The sequence below is a fragment of the Sus scrofa genome, chromosome 14, assembly GCF_000003025.6.
Source record: "Sus scrofa isolate TJ Tabasco breed Duroc chromosome 14, Sscrofa11.1, whole genome shotgun sequence".
NCBI classification, from domain to species: domain Eukaryota; kingdom Metazoa; phylum Chordata; class Mammalia; order Artiodactyla; family Suidae; genus Sus; species Sus scrofa.
In genome coordinates, this window is record NC_010456.5 from 32,031,147 (window position 1) to 32,048,960 (window position 17,814).

Genomic DNA, 17,814 nt, shown 5'->3' on the forward strand with positions numbered 1-17,814 from the left:
CTTGGCCCCTGGCTGGAACCTGGGAGCTTGGATTTCTGGAGGGTTCCCACCTGGTAAGAACAGCTCGCTGTGCCCAGACTGTTTGTAAAGACAATGTGCCTTATGTTGAATACTTGCTTTCCTCTGCGTTGTCAGGAATTTTGGGAGACTGGAAGGTACCCATGCGACCAGCCCCCAAATGAAAATCTGGGTCTTGGAGTTCCCGTTGTGGCTTAGTGGTTAACGAATCCAACTAGGAACCATGAGGTTGAGGGTTCAATCTTTGGCCTTGCTCGGTGGGTTAAGGATCTGGGATTGCCGTGAGCTGTGGTGTAGGTTGCGGACGTGGCTCAGATTCCGAGTTGCTGTAGCTGTGGCTTAGGCTGGTGGCTACAGCTCCGATTAGACCCCTGGCCTGGGAACCTCCATAGGCCGCAGGAGAGGCCCTAGAAAAGGCAAAAAGACAAAACAAAAACAAATAAACAAAAAAACCTGGGTCTCTAAGAAGTTCTCCTAGTAGACAACATTTCACATGTGTTTCACAACTTGCTCCTGGAGGAATTAAGCAAGTCCTGTGTGACTCTGCTGGAAACACACTCTGGAGGCTTGTGCCTGGTTTCCCCTGAACTTCACCTCATGCACCTTTTCCCTTTGCTGATTTTTCTGTAAAAATCTTAGCCATGAGTAGCACTGTGTGCTGAGTCCTTTGAGGCCTCCCAGTGAATTGCTGAACCTGGGGTGTGCTTAGGGACCCTTCATGCACTCCATTATTTAAAATTCTTCTTTGGCTTCCCACTGCTCTTAAAAAAAAAGACCCAAGTGCCTTCCAGGACCCACCCCCATTCTGCACACTGTGGCCTCTGTCTGCCTATGCAGTCTTACCTGTCACCAGTTTCTCTGCTCTGGCCACACTGTCTCCACTCAGCCCTTCTCACTCAACAGGTTCCTTCCACCACAGGGCCTTTGCACTTGTGGTTTCCTCTGTCTGGAATGCCCACTCCTCTTCTACCTTGTCATTTTTCTTTTCCTCTTTCAGGAGTCTCCCTAGAGCATCCCAGCTCCAGGAAGCTGACCGTGTACCTCCCCTTTTGCACTCATGCATGGCCCACACTCCTCCCAGCAGAGACAGATCCACCTGCTGGCGTAGCAGAGTCTGTTGCCTCCTCCACTCCCCTATCAGGGCAGAGAATAGGTGGGTGGGTGGGTTCCGGCTCATGCCACATCCTCTGCAACCTTTGCTCCTGGAAGACTGCAGGTTCCCATTCAACATATCTGGAGGGTAGAATGAATCCCTCGAGCAAATCTCTCCCCCTGGGGAGGTCTCATGCACCCCAGGGGCTCACATACCCAGCCCCCAGGGATTTGTGTTCTGAGGAATGCCTATTTTTAAAATCAGGGAAGTCTTTAAATAAGCGTAGCAGCTTTTCCTTCCCTAGGGTGGGGAGGAAGTTTGAGGTTCACAAAAATAACCACCGCCATGGCTGATCAGCTCTGTTGAGGAGGGGGGTTGCTTATAGCCTGAGGAGCCTGACTGGCAGCCCAGGTTCTCCCAGAGAGGCAGTCTCCAGCTTTTCTCTCCTTCCCCTATAGGGTTGAAATCCCTCCTGCCATGATGGCAAGAGGGATCATGAGGCAGAGACAATGTGAGAAATAATATTTAAGGTAGTGCAAACTGTAGAGCTCTGTAGCCCCAGAGCACCTGCCATTTTTCAAGCTTTGTGCAAATGTCCTTTCTAACACATGGCAACAACTCCATGGTGGGGTGGGGGTAGGGGACCTGAATCCTCTGCATTCACAGGTAAGGAACCTGGGAACAGAGAGGCCAAGCAACTTGCTCCAGGTCACACAGCCTGTGAGAAGCAGAGCTCAGATTCCAACCTAGGCTTGGTGGCCCAGAGCCCCCTCCTCCCACTACACAAATGACCTCTTCCACCACTGCCCTGGACCCGGCTCACTGCTGTGAAGGCTAACACTCAGTGGGGAGTTCAGTTTTCTGAGTGTTACTCAGAAAGAAACCTATTTTATACCCTGGATCTTAGTACACACTGACATATATATATATATGACAAACACTAAAGATCATACATGAGAGACTTGTGTTTTCCACTTTATTCTATTTCTCAAAAGGCTGACTGCAGCCCATTAGTGCGTTTCAGGAGTCATCAATGGGCTGATGTGGAAAGACATGGGTATGGTGGGAGGGAGAGGATGATGGTCAGAGAGGAGATAATCCTGCCTGAAGTCTGTGATTCGCTCATGCTAACTGGAAAGCATAAATCATGCTGCTATTTGTGTTATGAAAGCATAGAAAGAAAAAAAGATATAGTTACCCAGCTAGAAATTAGGACCTATCACCAGTATGACTGAGTCATCTGGGCCACCCCCTTCCTCCAATACCTTAGTGATGCTTCAGCCATGGAAAAGACAGGATAAATAAGAGTTCAGGGATCCCCTTTTTCCTGCCGCCACTGTGATGCAGTCCTTGGAAGGAGGCCTTGATTAGCCATGGTTTAACCAATGGCTCTCAGCCCTGGCTGCACAATGGAACTACGTGGAAGCTTTAAAAAACAAACAAAAAACAAAAAAACAAAAAAAAAAACCAGTGTCTGGATCCCAGGCCTCAGGATTGTGATTCAGTTGGTCTGGGGGTGGCCCGGGTGTTGAGATCTCCAATATGCAGCCAAGGTCAAGAACCACCATCATGAATGGGTTAAGAAGATATGGTACATATACACAATGGAATACTACTTAGCCATAAAAGAGAACAAAATAATGCCATTTGCAGCAACATGGATGGAACTAGAGACTGTCATATTAAGTGAAGTAAGAAAGAGAAAGACAGATACCATATTATATCACTTACATGTGGAATCTAAAATATGGTACAGATGAACCTATCTACAGAACAGAAACAAACTCCCAGACATAGAGAACAGACTTGTGGTTGCCAAGGAGGAAGGGGAGGGAGTGGGATGGACAGGGAGTTTGGGGTTAGTAGATGCAAACTATTCTATCTAGAATAGATAAGCACTGAGGTCCTATGTACAGCACAGGGAACTATATCTAATCACTTGTGACAGAATATGATAGAATATGAGAAAAAGAATGTATATATATGTATGACTGGGTCACTTTGCTGTACAGCAGAAATTGAAAGAACACTGTATATCGTCTATAATAAAAAAAAATTTTTTTAAAAGAACCAACATTGTAAATGAACCCGGAGCCTGCAAACACCTTGTGAGAAAAGTACCAAAGTGCCACAAGGATTTCTAAGCACACCTGGCAACTAAGTTCCCCCATGTGGCTGGTGACATGCAATCACCTGATGAGGACAGGTCAGCTGACAGGTTGAAAAGCCAATTTATCCTTATAATGGTGTCAACAGTTCCTGTGTTTCAAATGTTTGCTATAGCCCGGCCCCCTATTAAGTGCTTTCATGCACTATCTTGTTTAATCCTCATTGCTCCCATTTTATAGAAGAGGAAAGTAGAGGCTCAGAGAGGTGGGAACGGGCAGAGAGGGACTCTGAGGAAGGCAGGGGTCCAGAGCTTTCTGGGGCCTCTCAGCAGAGCCTGCTATAGCAAATCAGGTCTGAACCCCACCAACTTCTCTTACAGCACAGCTGTTTTCCTGCCTCAAAGTAGAGGAGCTGGACAATTAAATCCTATTAAAGCATTTTTTTAAAAACATAATTAACTCCACCATGGTAAATTATTAAAAGGAACTTGTTCTTTGAATTACTAAGAGGCTTATTTGCTACAAGTAGTCCTGGCACAACCTTCCGCAGCTCCCCAGCAGTGCCGCTGGGGCCACCCCTTGTACTGGCCCCCAGAGACCCCTGAGGTGTGTCCTTGGTTCTGCATGCCAACACTCTGCTTTTCCCAAGGTTTGCATGACCTCACACCTGCCACTCGTCCCGGCAGCCAGACCTGCCAATGCTCCTGGAGCCCCAAACTTTTTTTTTTAATTGTCTTTTGTCTTTTTAGGGCCACACCCGAGGCATATGGAGGTTCCCAGCCTAGGGGTCTAATCAGAGCTGTAGCTGCCGGCCTACACCACAGCCATAGCAACTCCAGAGCCAAGCCACGTCTGTGACTTACACCACAGCTCACGGCAATGCCAAATCCTTAACCCACTGAACGAGGCTAGGGATTGAACCCGAAACCTCATGGTTCCTAGTCAGATTCGTTTCTGCTGTGCCACTCCTAGAGCCCCAACTTTATCTGCTATCATTCACCCTAATGAGCAGACATTTTTCCCAGATCAATTTCTCTCAGTATTACTATGAAACCATGAGCAAAAGGAAATCAACTCATAATAATCCCAACACACCAAATTTATCTACTATCTACTCATCTCTCTTTTACAATTATAGTAAAAAACTACAGACAATGCTGTATCTTATTTTTTCCCCACTAATTATATACATTTGTTATGCCTTTTTTAAAATGATTTTTATTTTTTCCATTATAGTTGGTTTAGATTTATGCTTTTTTTTTTTTTTTTTTTTGTCTTTTTGCCATTTTCTTGGGCCGCTCTCATGGCATATGGAGGTTCCCAGGGTAGGGGTCGAATCAGAGCCATAGCCACCAGCCTACGCCACAGCCACAGCAATGTGGGATCCGAGCCGCGTCTGCAACCTACACCACAGCTCACGGCAACACCGGATCCTTAACCCACTGAGCAAGGCCAGGGATCGAACCCGCAACCTCATGCTTCCTAGTCGAATTCGTTAACCACTGAGCCACTATGGAAACGCCTAGATTTATGCTTTTTAATGGCCAAGAATTTTACCAAAGAGTCGATGCCTTTTTTTTTTTTTTTTTTTAATTTTATGGCCACACCTCTGGCATATGGAAGTTCGTGGGCCAGGGATCAACCCAGGCCTCCACAGAGACCCAAACAAGTGCAGTCAGATTCTTAACCCAATGTTCCACAGCAGGAACTCCTCGTTCATTTTTAGTACCTTGTCACCAATTCTAGGGCCACATTTTCTCACATTTTAACATTTCTGAAATCTGTCTTACAACTGACCATTGTCAGTGTTGTGACACATTATATCACAGTAAATGGCAGCACTTTTTCTTCTTTATAGCACATAAAATAATGGTGTATCTACAATCAATGGCATCTTACATGCTAAGAAATGCATAAATTTGTGTTTCTGGATTGTGCCGTAAATTATACTTTTTCTGTTGTTTTTTTCCTTTTTTGGCCACACCTGTGGCATATGGAAATTCCTACACAAGGGATCGAATCCAAGCTGCAGCCACAACCTATGCTACAGTTGCGGCAACTCTGGATCCTTTAACCCAGTGCTCCAGGCCAGGGAATTAACCCTCATTGCCACAGAGACAACATCGGATCTTTAACCTGCTGTGCCATAGCGGGAACTCCTACTTTTCCCTTTTTATGGGTTGTTTCCTTTCCCATAACTGAAATGACCAGGTTTGACTAAGACCGTTTTCATGATTCCTGATACACCCTGGCAAGTTTTTTTCCAGTATAGTCATATGGGTTGATCCAGCCCCTTGTGAGATGTAGGAGTGAGCCGGTTTCACCACAGCATAACAACCAGTGAGCACTTCCACTTGTGCTTTTTTGGTTTGCCTGATAGGAAGCTATAAATGAAGGAAACTACTCCATCTGCCTTTCTGTGAGTATTAATGGTAACTGGAACTCACAGACCCCTGTTCCTGGGTGGCAGGCACTAAGCTTCCCATATCTTATCAGGAACTGTCACAACTCTACATGGTGGGGATTGTCATCCCTCTGCTGGAAAGGCCATCATATTTCATTAATGTAAAGATGAACATTTCTCCATATTTCAACATTTCTGAAATCAGATTGTGAGCATGTTGTGTCACTGGCCTCTTTCCCCTCCCACACTGTAGACAGCTGTAAATCAGAAATACGCTGACAATGAAAGGGGCCAGCAATCTGGTGAAATGCCAAGATCACCACCACCACCATCATCATTCCAGGGTCCTGCTGACTCATACTTGCTTCTCGGACTCTGCCCCCACCACTCTGCTGCTACCCCGAGCTCCTGGCACTGCCCTCACAGCTCTGCCTGGCCAGGCCCCCAGAACCTCCAGGTGAACAGCTGGAATGAAAACCAACACTTCCTCTCCACCAAGTCCCACCCTTCACAACCAGTGTCTCCCCAGATCTTACAAACCTGCACCCTAGATACATACCAAGGATCAAATGCATGAGTCCTGCTCGGGATGGCCACACAATACAGAATGCAGAGCATTTGCTCTGGTATCCGGCCAGGTTGAAATCCCTTTCGCCACTTCCTAGCTGTGTGATCTTGAGCAAGTAGCTTTACTTCTTTGTGCCCGGTAGTTGGGAGAAGTATTGGCCTAGCATTCTGAAACCATTGTCTCCTCGACTGCTCCCGAGCCTTTAGGAACTGGGGCGGGGGGGGGGGGGCAGTGGTAAGTAACTTTACCCCATTTTCCAGACAAGGTAACTGAGGCTCAGGGAGGTCAAGGGCCTGGCCAGATGACTGGGGGCCATTAAAAAATGCAAAGCTGGGCTTTGAACGATCTGTTTCCGATTATCAAGCTATCTTGAATCCTTCAAAGATTTTACCTTTGTGACTTTAAACACTTTGGCACTGCAGGAACACCCTGAACAGATGTTTTCCTCTACCCTGTTAGAATTCTATCTTCTCAAGGCTGGGAGATCCCTTAACACTGCTAGTCCACCAGAACCAATTTACCTTTTCATCCCAGGTGGCCATTTTCCTGTCGTCTCTGGGTCTGGAAAATAAGAAAACACTTGTCCGGATCTGTCATCCCGCAACAGTTTCTTACAAATTATTTTTAACTTGCTTAAGTAGTAAATGATAAAGCTCAAAGCATATAGAGGATATACTCAAAAGAGCTGAAAACAGGCTTTGAAACAAATACATGTACATGAATCTGATAGCCAAGTGGAAACAACTCATGTCCATTAATGTATGAGTGGATAAACATCCATACAATGGAATAAAAAGAAATGAAATACATATGGAATTCCCGGGCCAGGTATAAGATCCAAGCCACAGTTGTGACCTAAGCCACAGCTGTGGCAATGCCAGATCCTTTTAGTCCACTGCACTGGGCCAGGGATCGAACCTGAATCCCAGAGCTCCCAAGACACCGCCAATCTTGTTGCGCCACTGTGGGAACTTCAGAAATTAAATACTTTTGTATTACATATACAAATATCCAATTATTATTCTGTACACTGAAATGAATCTTCTATGTCAATTGTTCAATGAAAAAGATATGAAGTATTGATACAAACTACAACATAAATGAACCTCTAAAATATTATGCTAGTGAAAGAGGCCGGTCACAAAATGTCACATATTACATGGTTCCATTGATGTGTAATATCCAGAATATGCAAATCTGTGCAGAGAGAGCGCAGACTGGTGGCCTAGGCACTGGGGGGAGGGGGACAGGGAGGCACTGGCTAAAGGGACAGGGTTTCCTTTTGAGGTGATAAAGATGTTCCAAAACTAGATAGAGGTAGTGGCTGCACCACATCAGTAATGTATTATATGACACTGAATCACTCAGTTTAAAAGTTAATTAAAGGAGGAGTTCCCATTGTGGCTCAGTGGTTAATGAATCCGACTAGGAACCATGAGGTTGCGGGTTTGTTCCCTGGCCTCCCTCAGTGGGTTAAGGATCTGTGAGCTGTGGTGTAGGTTGCAGATGTGGTTCTGGCGTAGGCCGGTGGGCTACAGCTCCGATTTGACCCCTAGCTTGGGACTCTCCATATGCTGTGGGAGCAGCCTAAGAAATGGCAAAAGGACAAAAAAAAAAAAAAGTCAATTAAAGGAGTTCTCACGGTGGCTCAGCAGGTAAGAACCCAACTAGTATCCATGAGGATATGGGTTCAACCCCTGGCCTTGCTCACTGGGTTAAGGATCCAGCATTGCTACAAGCTGTGACATAGGTCTCAGATGCGGCTCAGGTCAGGCGTTGCTGTGGCTGTGGCATAGGCCTGCAGCTGCAGCTCCAGTTAGACCCCTGGCCTGGGGAACTTCCATATGCCACAGGTGCAACTCTAAAAAAAGAAAGATAAAGGTAATTTAAGAAAAGTTAACTTGGAAGTTCCCATTGTGGCTCAGCAGTAACAAACTCGACTAGTATCCATGAGGACTGGAGTTTGATCCCTGGCCTCCCTCAGTGGGTTAAGGATCTGGTGTTGCTGTGCGCTGCAGTGTAGTTTGCAGATGTGGCTCAGATCCGGCATTGCTGTGGCTGTGGTGTAGGTCGGCAGCTACAGCTCTGATCCAACCCCTAGCCTGGGAACTTCCATATGCTGCGGGTGCAGACCTAAAAAGACAAAAAAAAAAAAAAAGAAAAAAAAAGTTAACTTTATGTTATGTGAATTTCACTCCAATTACAAAGAACCAGACAGGCATATGCTATTGTTGAGATTGCTCTGGAAAGCGGCAGAGAATCTAAATGTCTACCCACAGGGGTCTGGTTGAGTCAGTTCAGATACAGCTGAGCACTGAGAGATGCCAGGGCTGCTAAATCCCCTGAGCATGAGCAAGGATGTGAATCCTATCCTAAGCCCCCATCACAGAGCACAGTGTGTACAGCATGCTCACATCTATGTAAAAAAAACTGTACATGCATTTTTAAAAAGTCTGTAAGGATATGGCCAAACTCTTCACAGTGGTAATTGTTGGAGAAAATGGGAGTGATTTGAGGATGGGGTGGGTGTTTTCTTGTTCTTGGCTTCTGAAAAGTCTCAACTTTTATAATGACTGTGTGTTACTTCTGAAAACTTATTTTTAACATAGGCGACATATGTAGTAAAAAATTTAAATAAGATAAAGAGATATACTACAACAAGTCTTCTTTCTACTCCTGGTCTTCCCAGAAACAGCCTCTCCTACCAGTTTCCCACGTAGCCTTCAGGGATATTCTATGTCCTCCCAAATTTATTCTTTCTTTTTTTCCCCCTTCAATGAACGTGAGCCCTCACACTGCTCTCAACCTTGTTACTTCCCTTTAGAGTGTGGTAGGCTGTATAAAGTTTCCCCAAAGATGCACACAACCTAATCCCAGAAGCTATGAATATGTCTTTTTGCATGGCAAAAGGAACTTTGCAGGTGTGGTTAAGGACGCCAAGATCGGGGGTGGGCCAGGTGGGCACAGTGTAATCAGAAGGGTCTTGGCAAGCAGATCAAGAGAATCAGAAGAATAGGATATATGACTACAGAAACAGAGACTGGAGTCAGAGATCTGAAGATGTTATGCTGTCTTGATAGATGTTATGCTGATCTTGAGGATGGGGGGATGATCCAAAAAATGAGGGCAGCCTCTAGAAGCTGGTAAAGGCAAGGAAAGAGATTCTCTCCTCAAGGCTCCAGAAGCAATACAGCCCCGCCAAAACCGTGATCTTGGCGTGCCAAACTGACTTGGGCATGTGACTTCTGGAACTGTAAGGTGATAAATTTATGTTGTTTTAAGCCACCAGATTTGGGGTCATTTGTTACAGCAGCCATGGGAGGCTAATACCATATCCCAGAGATCATCCTACAGCAGTGCGCTCAAGATCAAGTGCACCCTTTGGAATGACTGCACAGGATTCCCCTGAGGGAATGTGTGTAGTCCCATTGGTGATCAACACTTACATTGCTTCCCATCTTTTGCTGCCCCAATGTTCCAATGAAGAACCTTATATAACATGTTTTACTTTTCTAATTTAAAAAATATACCACTTTGAAAAAAAAATTCACAAAGGCTTTAAGACAAAAAGTTCTCTCTCCACAGTACCATGCTCAGGGCACAAGGGACTCTCATCAGAGTTTCTTGCTGGTTGACTGGCAGAGCAGCTTCTGCTACCAGTAGAGTTCACCTGGGTGTGTTCCTGTTCTGGTCCCTGGGGGCCCTCACCCTGCTCTCATGAGATGGGCTCAGGTGGAGCCATCACCACAAGTGAAGGTGAAGGGAAAAATTAAAGTGCCCTGGAGATTTCCTTCCTCCACAAGACAGGAAACAGAACTAGCACATGCATAGAGAAACACCCAGATTCACTAATTTAAGCAACGGAAAATTTAAACCTGCCATGACCTCCTCATTAAACTAGACAAAACAAAAATGGAAAAAAAAAAAAAAAACCCTAATGCTTGCGGGGCTGTAGGAAAACCTGCACACATCGCTGGGGATAATTTTTTTAAACAGCCATCTGGTAATAAGTGGCATGTGCCTTTAGGATGATCATACCCTTGATATGAACACATCAGTTTGGGACCTATAACTCAAAAAAAAAAAAAAAAAAAAAATTTGAAGGCAAAAAAAAAAAAAAAAAAAGTGCCATTTGGACCACAATGTTTAAAGCAAAGTTGGATATTATGGCTAGAACCTGGAAAGAGCCTATAAGCCTCAGTTTAGGGAAAAGCTGAGGAAGGCAGTGGGAGAAATGGCAATTCTGAGGTCTATGTAGAAATGTAAGAAGACTGCTGTTAAGCAATGAGAAGCACAACTCTGATGATTGTGTGCAATGCTTGCAACTGCACAAAATTATCAGATTTTTACTCTGTGCAAGGCATGGTGCTGAGTTCTGGAGACTCCAAAGTGAAGAGGCAAGAAGAAGGTCTGGACCCTGGTAGGGTGACATTTTATCCAGGAAACACACAAGCAAGGTAACATCACCCAGGGCTGAAGCCTGGAAGGAAAAACAGTAATGCAGTAGAAGGCTGGCAAGAGTTGGCTCCTGAAGGTGGAGTGGGGTGGGGCAGTGGTGGTCAGTGGTCAGGGAAGGCTTCTGGGTAGGTGACTTTTGCAGTGGTCTCTGAATTGCAAGGAGGTAGATCACAAGAAGATGGCAGGGAAGAGGGTTCCCAGGAGAAGGAAGTGCACAGGCCCTGAGAGTGCAGAGAATTTAGTCCAGATTAGAAGGAGGAGCTCAGTGTGGCTGCAGTGAGCAGTGGGATGAGAAGGGACACAGAAGAATCAGGAACCAATCAGGGCCTGGCTGTGTAGAGAGCTTGGTGGACAGTGCTGAAGATCTGGGGGATCGAGCTGGGGATGCAGAGGAGTGACCAGATTCAGAATATGCCGAGGGGTAGAACTTGCTGCCCGAGACATGGGGGACACAGAGAGGAGCAGGTATTGGAGCAAGAATACACTAAGTTTCCTCCTTCTTGCTAAACCATTGGTGGGGGAGGGCCTTGAGGCTGCAGGGTAATTCTGGAATTATGCAAGCCTCAGCTCAAGGATTTTCAAAACCCTACCCCATCAGGCTTCCCCTCCAAGTCAGAGAGGGAGGTGTTGCCAGCCCCAGCCTTGGTCTTACTCAAGAAGCTTCCAGCTGCTGGTGGGGCTGTCAGAAATACCGCAGATCTCAGATAGTGCTGACTGACCAGTTGCAGAAGCAGGTTGAGGAGGGCACAGCTTGGGCCAGGTACTGGGCTAAGCCTTGACATCCACCATCTCATTTAATCCCAGCAATCCTGTGAGGCAGGTACCATGCTTAACCCCGAGGTTAAGGATAAGCAAAGGAAACAGAGGAGGAAACTGAGGCACGGAGAATGGAAGCTCTACAGCTAAGTTGGCAGGAGCCCCTTGAGCCCAGCAGGGGTGCTGGGTACAGACCTGGGAGTTCCTGGCCTGAGGCTGCACTGCTGTCCCCTCTCTGTTCCTGGAGTTTAACCTGGCCCCCACCCACTGTTCTTGTTCCTTGGCACCTCTTACCCAGGCTAAGGCTTTGCTACCCTGGAGGTTCCTCCTGCAGGGATGAGCAGGCTGGCTCACCTCAGCCTCCTCCCCTACTTCCAGCACTGCCTTCTCCCTGTGGTTCCCCCAGGGGTGCAGGATGGGGCAGGGCAGGCTCGATGAATGAGCGCAAGAAGGGGGTCACACCCACCTGGGCGAGTTCTGGCTCTGCCTCCTTAGGGCTGTGTGTGTGACCCTGGCGAGTAGCTTGGGCTCTGAGTCTTGGTTTCTTCACCTGTAAGAGGGAGACGAGGATGGTACCTACCTCACCTGTTGCGGCTGCTACACAGCATGGGATGAAGTGAAACCTGGGCCAGGTAAGCACGCCATGCAAAAGGGTAGTTCTTATCAACACCCCCGTTTTAGAGGGGAGAAAGTAGAGGGGGGTTCCCCCATCAGGCTCAGTGCGAGCTGTCTCCTGCCCGCCCTCTCCGCTGGACTCTAGTGCCCCTGGGCCAGGCAGGGGGCCCCGGGCTATCACCGCCCGCCAGCGTGGGCCCAAGCTGGGATACGCTGGAGCCAAGGACAACCGGGGCCGCCTGGGATCCGGGGTGCCCGGCAGGCTCCGGCTGGGAGCACTCGGAGAAGGGCAGCGCGCCCCAGACCGGCCCCGGAGCACTTACCCTGCGCCCGGCCCGCCCGCGGCCACCGCAGCAACTGCGAGCTGGGCGCCCGCCCCGCCGCCCCGCCGCCCCGCCCGCCACTTCCTCCCGCCCCCTCCCGGCTGGCCGCCCTCTAACTCGGTCGGCGACTGGTCTCGGGCTCTGGCTCGTGTCTCGACCCCTTGCCCTCGTTGCTGCTTGTCTGTCAGTCTGCCTGTTGATCTCTGGCTTCCCCCGACCCGGCCCCCTTCCGCTCCGCAGGCCCCAGCCTGAACTAGACCTCCAGCAGTCGGGCAGATGGACAAAGGTCTCACGGGTGGAAGCCAATCGCGAATCACGAGAATCCGGGCTCAGGCGACCCTAAGGGAAGGGGTTGGAGGAGGGAACCACTTCCTTCCTCCAAGGGGATGTATTGGCGGCGGGTCCCTCCTCCCCACCCCACACTGGGACCGCAGGGCTGGCTCCTGATCCCCGCAACCCCCATCCCTGCCACCCCCGACCCCCACCCCCGGCCAACTCCTGATGACTTCAGGGTGGCCCTGGATGACCTTACTTGTCTTCTGCACAGTATCTGCACGCAGAGGGTGGAGGATGGGCAGAAGGCCTTAAAGGGGTGGCCAGCATGGAAGCTGTGAGGATGCCCCTGAGTGGGGTGGGGGATGAGATGAAGAGGGGCTGCCCCGCTGCAGGGCTGGTGTTGGCGCAAGGGAGGAGCCTTCCTGCCCGGAGGTGGAGCACACCCTTGCTCAGCCCCTAGGCCCAGCGGTAATGTCCCTTCCCCTGTGGGCCCTCCCTTGCCCAGGTGTCCCCAGCATTCTGTCCATGCCTTATTTCTGGCACTGTTCACACTGGAATCAGTTATTCCGTTAGCCTCCATCTTCCCGGAAAGACAATTCGAACCAGGCTTCCAAGGGCAGAAGCCATCTCTTTCTACACACCTCCTGCTTCTTCCGGTTTAGTTGGGGGTGGGGTGGGGGGTGGGGGTGGGGTGGGATCTCACCTCCTTGGAGTTGTATTCGTTTTCTGTGGCTGCTCTAACAAGTTACCACAACCCTAATGGCTTGACACAACACAAAAATAACACTTAAAACAACAAAGCAGAAGAGGCCAGAAGCCCAGGGCGTCTCAGAGGACTGAAATCAAGATGTTGGGAGGTCTGTGTTCCTTCTGGAGGTTCCAGGGGAACCTGTTCCTTGCCTTTTCCAGTTTCTAGAGATTGCCTTCATTCATCTGCTCCTGGAGAATCCCACTAACCCCTGCTTTCATCATCCCTCTCCTTCTCTATAGCGGACCCTTCTCCCTCCCTCTTAAAAGACCCTTGTGATTATATTGGACCCACCTGGATAATCCAGGTTACTCTCCCCATCACAAGATCCTGATTTAATCACACCCACTAAGTCCCTTTTGCCATGTAAGGTAGCATGTTCACAGGTTCTGAACATTCAGACTTGACTGTTTCTGGGGGCCTGGTATTCTGCCTACCACAGAGATATTGTTTCCATTAGCTTCTACTGCATTACTGCATGCCCTTCCCAATCCTGCCTCCTGCCTCCTGCTGGGTAGTGGGCTTTCTTAAGAACATTTCAGTCTGATCTGGCTTCTGAATCACATTTTGTTACTACAACAGTCCCATTCTGGTCCCTAAGGCATAGGCTAGTCCACTCTAAACGTCAACCTTATATTTTATTCAAAAGTCCCTTCCTCCCTTAGGGCCAGCTAGACAGAGTAGAGAGCAGGTGTAAACTGTTCTTCCTGGTTCCTCCCCTGTGTTCACTCCCTTAGGGCTGGGGAAGGGAAGCAGGTGAGGCAACAGATATCCCCTCACCTAACTGCCCACCTCAAAGCTGCAATCCTCTCTGCTGGTTTCTTGTTTTGTTTTTCCATTATAGTTGGTTTACAGTGTTCTGTCAGTTCCTACCATACAGCAAAGTGACCCAGTCCCACATATATAGTCATTCTTTTTCTCACATTTTCCTCCATCATGTTCCATCATAAGTGATTAGATATAGTTCCCTCTGCTATACAGCAGGATCTCATTGCTTATCCACTCCAAATGCAATAATTTGCATCTATTAACCTCAGATTCCCAGCCCATCCCACTCCCTCTCCCTCCCTCTCTGCTAGTTAAAACAACTAGCTCTGCTTCTAGTTTTTTTTTGTTTTGTTTTGTTTTTTTTTTTTGTCTTTTTTCTTTTTGTTGTTGCTATTTCTTGGGCCGCTCCCTCGGCATATGGAGGTTCCCAGGCTAGGGGTTGAATCGGAGCTGTAGCCACCGGCCTACGCCAGAGCCACAGCAACGCAGGATCCGAGCCGCGTCTGCAACCTACACCACAGCTCACGGCAACGCCAGATTGTTAACCCACTGAGCAAGGGCAGGGACCGAACCCGCAACCTCATGGTTCCTAGTCGGATTCGTTAACCACTGTGCCACGACGGGAACTCCCCTAGTTTTTAAGCTTAGTTCAGACAGCTGGTGGTCTCAACAGATCCTACCAAAGCGAGGCTCAAACACTGCTCCTGGCTTGACCCTCTGGCTGACTCCTGCTGTAAGCACCACTCACAATTCTTCCCATGTGCTGCCTTGTTGACCCACTCTGTAGTATTCTGGGGAAAGCCTGCAGCTGCCAACCTTACCTATGCCCCGGAGGCTGGGGCCACCAGCAGGGACTTATTTCCATACGTTTTTAGGAATTAGAATCCTGAGGGAGCTGGTCAGAATTTAGTAATATTCTCAATACTGCTATCTTCAGGGGAATCCCTCTACTACTTTGACTTCTAGACAGTGGACAGCAAAAGATCTCAATTGTGTTAACATCTTTAGCAGAGAGTCTGGCACATTGAAGGTCCTTTACATTCCATTATGTAATTATGCAACATCATAAATTAACAAATGAGTATTGAACATAATAAGGGTGCCCACCATGTCTTATTCTAATCGGCATTGTACTGAAGATCCCAGCTAATGCAATAAGAAAAGAAAAACAGGAGTTCCCGTCATGGCTTAACGGTTAATGAACACAACTAATATCCATGAGGACACGGGTTCAATCCCTGGCCTTGCTCAGTGGGTTAAGATCTGGTGTTGCCATGAGTTGTGGTGTAGGTCACAGACGCAGCTCGAATCCCGCATTGCTGTGGCTGTGGTGTAGGCCGGCAGCTGTAGCTCTGATTCCGCTCCTAGCCTGGGAAATTCCATATGCTGCAGGTGCGGCCCTAAAAAGACAAAAGACAAAGAAAAAGAAAAAAAGAAAAGACAAAAAAAAAAAAAAAAAGGTGCATAAGTTACAGAGATTGAAAAGAGAAAAACTAATATTTGCAATCAATATGACTATCCACCTAGAAAATCCAAGTGACTCAACAGACTGGCATTGGATACGATTGTATGGCAGGCCCTTTCTAGATAGTTAACATTAGATGAAGGAGCAGCCCTGTTCTCAGAGAGCTCCTATTTAAGCAGTTGAGGAAGTAAGGTCAACAGTTTTTAGGCAGAGTCACCTGCAGTCCACAGAAAGAATCAAAGAGGTCCATGAACTTGGGGAAAAATTACATCATAATTTATAACTTCAGTTATAACCTCTAACTGAATTTTAGCATTTCCTTCAGTTATGAACGTAGGTAACAAACCACAGTTGTATTAGCAGCACCCATGACTTTGTTGCCAGTCAGAATCACAGATGTTTCCACGTTATAATATAGTATTTATAGTTTATCTCAAAATATACTCACCACTACTCAAAAATTACAGTAGTCATTAAACTGGTTCTTAGTTCTTCTAGTTTAATGTGTTCACAAAGAACTTCACCTATTACTTTATCACAGTTAGAAAAATAATAACTGTGTTTCAAGATAACTGGGGTGCTTTGTAATGTGATGCATCCATATTTACACATTTAAACACTACCCTGAGAGGAAGACTGAGGTTACAAAAGAGATGAGAACTCCTGCTTTAAAGAGCAGACACGTTCTCTGGTTTGGGCAATACCAACACAGTTCTCTTTCACAAAGGAGTCCCTGCTGCACCCCCATCCTTCACCTTCTTACCAAGCAATAAGGCCAGCTTGCTCAAGTAAGTGCCAGTCATTGTCCCAGGAGGTTTCTGGGCACACTACCTTTTGATGCCCAAGGAGCATTTTGAGGAAGCGCCAAGCTTTGGGTCTGGCCTGCTACCGCTCCAGAAGAGCAGGGATAGTGGCCAGTTCTGGTTTTAGCTGCTAGAGAGATGACTATCTCTGCTGGTTTTGGTTCCTCTAGGGTAGAGTTTCAGCTGCTGCAGTTGATCACTTGCCCTTCCTGGGGGAAAAGCCAGGCTCTAGGAGAATGTAAGAAAACAAAAAGGAGGGAGAGAAATCTATGAGATCACAGCCAAGGCAGGGGCTTGTTTGGACTTCCCGGAGTTACAGCTGCTGCCTGGGTCAAGAGGCTCCTTTTCCAGAAGATATGATTCATCCGAAGCAGTGACAGCCACACAAGGATACCTATGTGTGAGAGATGTGGGTACCTAAGTATGATAATGTAGTTGCATTAAAAGGTCCTGGCTAATTCTGACCTCTTCTCTGATATATATATTTTTAAATGGCTGCACCCACGGCATATGCAAGTTCCTGGGCCAGGGACTGAATCTGAGCCCTAGCTGTGACCTATATCACAACTGTGGCAACCCTGGTTCCTTCAACCCACTGCACCAGGCCAAGATCGAACCTGATGCTCCACAGCAGCCAGAGCCACTGCAGTTGGAGTCTTAACCCGTTTCCACAGTGGGAACTCCTGATACTTCTGCTTCATAGTTCAGACTCACATAAAAGTGTAGTAAGAGCCTAAGAGTTGGTATCAAAAAGACTTGGATTTAAATCCTGCCTCCATCCCTTTCCTTGCTAGCTGGGTGATCTCTCATTAATTTAGCAAATACTTTCTGAGTGTCAGCTAGACACTAGATGTGGAATATAGAGAGAATGAGACAGACAGGTCCCACCTCCTCTCACTGAACTTACTGTCTATAAGGAGACACATAAAGACCAAATCACGGTATTATGAAAGAAATGACTAGGAGGTCATGACACAGAAGAGTAGTGGTGGGGATAGAGGTAAAGCCCACCAAGGTAGGATAGTTGGAGAAGGCTTCTCTGTGATATTTGCATTAATACTGAACCCTGATGTAGAGGTGACCATGAAGAGAGAGAAAACCTTCTAAGTGGAGAAAACAGTATGTGCAAAGGGCCTGAGGTGGGAAAGAGCTTGCACGGCCTGGTGAGAAAACAAAGGGAGACCAGAATCACCAAAACATGGTAGGAGGGAGAGAGAGACGGCAGAGGCCACCAGGAAGGCCAAAGTTCAAAGTGCAAGAAGCCATGAGAATTCTAAGCAGAGGAAGAGTCATGGTTTGATTTTTTTTTTTTCTTGATCTTTTTGCCTTTTCTAGGGCTGCTCCTGTGGCACATGGAGATTTGCAGACTAGGGGTCCAGAGCCACAGCAACTTGGGATCCGAGCCGTGTCT

The 17,814-nt window shown here is 47.5% G+C and overlaps 1 protein-coding gene across 13 annotated transcripts in view; it reads right to left on the reverse strand.

Moving 5' to 3' along the window:
- Positions 1-13,019, reverse strand: part of HVCN1 (hydrogen voltage gated channel 1) — a 37,329-nt gene extending 24,310 nt beyond the window's left edge. For 2 of the 13 annotated variants that reach the window (XM_013982870.2, XM_021074357.1), the window contains exons 1-4: positions 12,344-12,398; positions 11,872-11,955; positions 11,302-11,458; positions 6,713-6,752 (exon numbers count right to left, since the gene is read on the reverse strand). In XM_013982870.2, coding sequence (XP_013838324.1) covers positions 6,713-6,733 — 21 coding nt within the window. In that variant the 5' untranslated portion in view covers positions 6,734-6,752; positions 11,302-11,458; positions 11,872-11,955; positions 12,344-12,398. Of the gene's footprint in view, positions 1-6,712; positions 6,753-11,301; positions 11,459-11,871; positions 11,956-11,985; positions 12,422-12,460; positions 12,730-12,875 lie in introns of those variants that run through there. The other 11 variants (XM_001929463.5, XM_021074353.1, XM_021074359.1 and 8 more) reach the window with 10 other exon arrangements.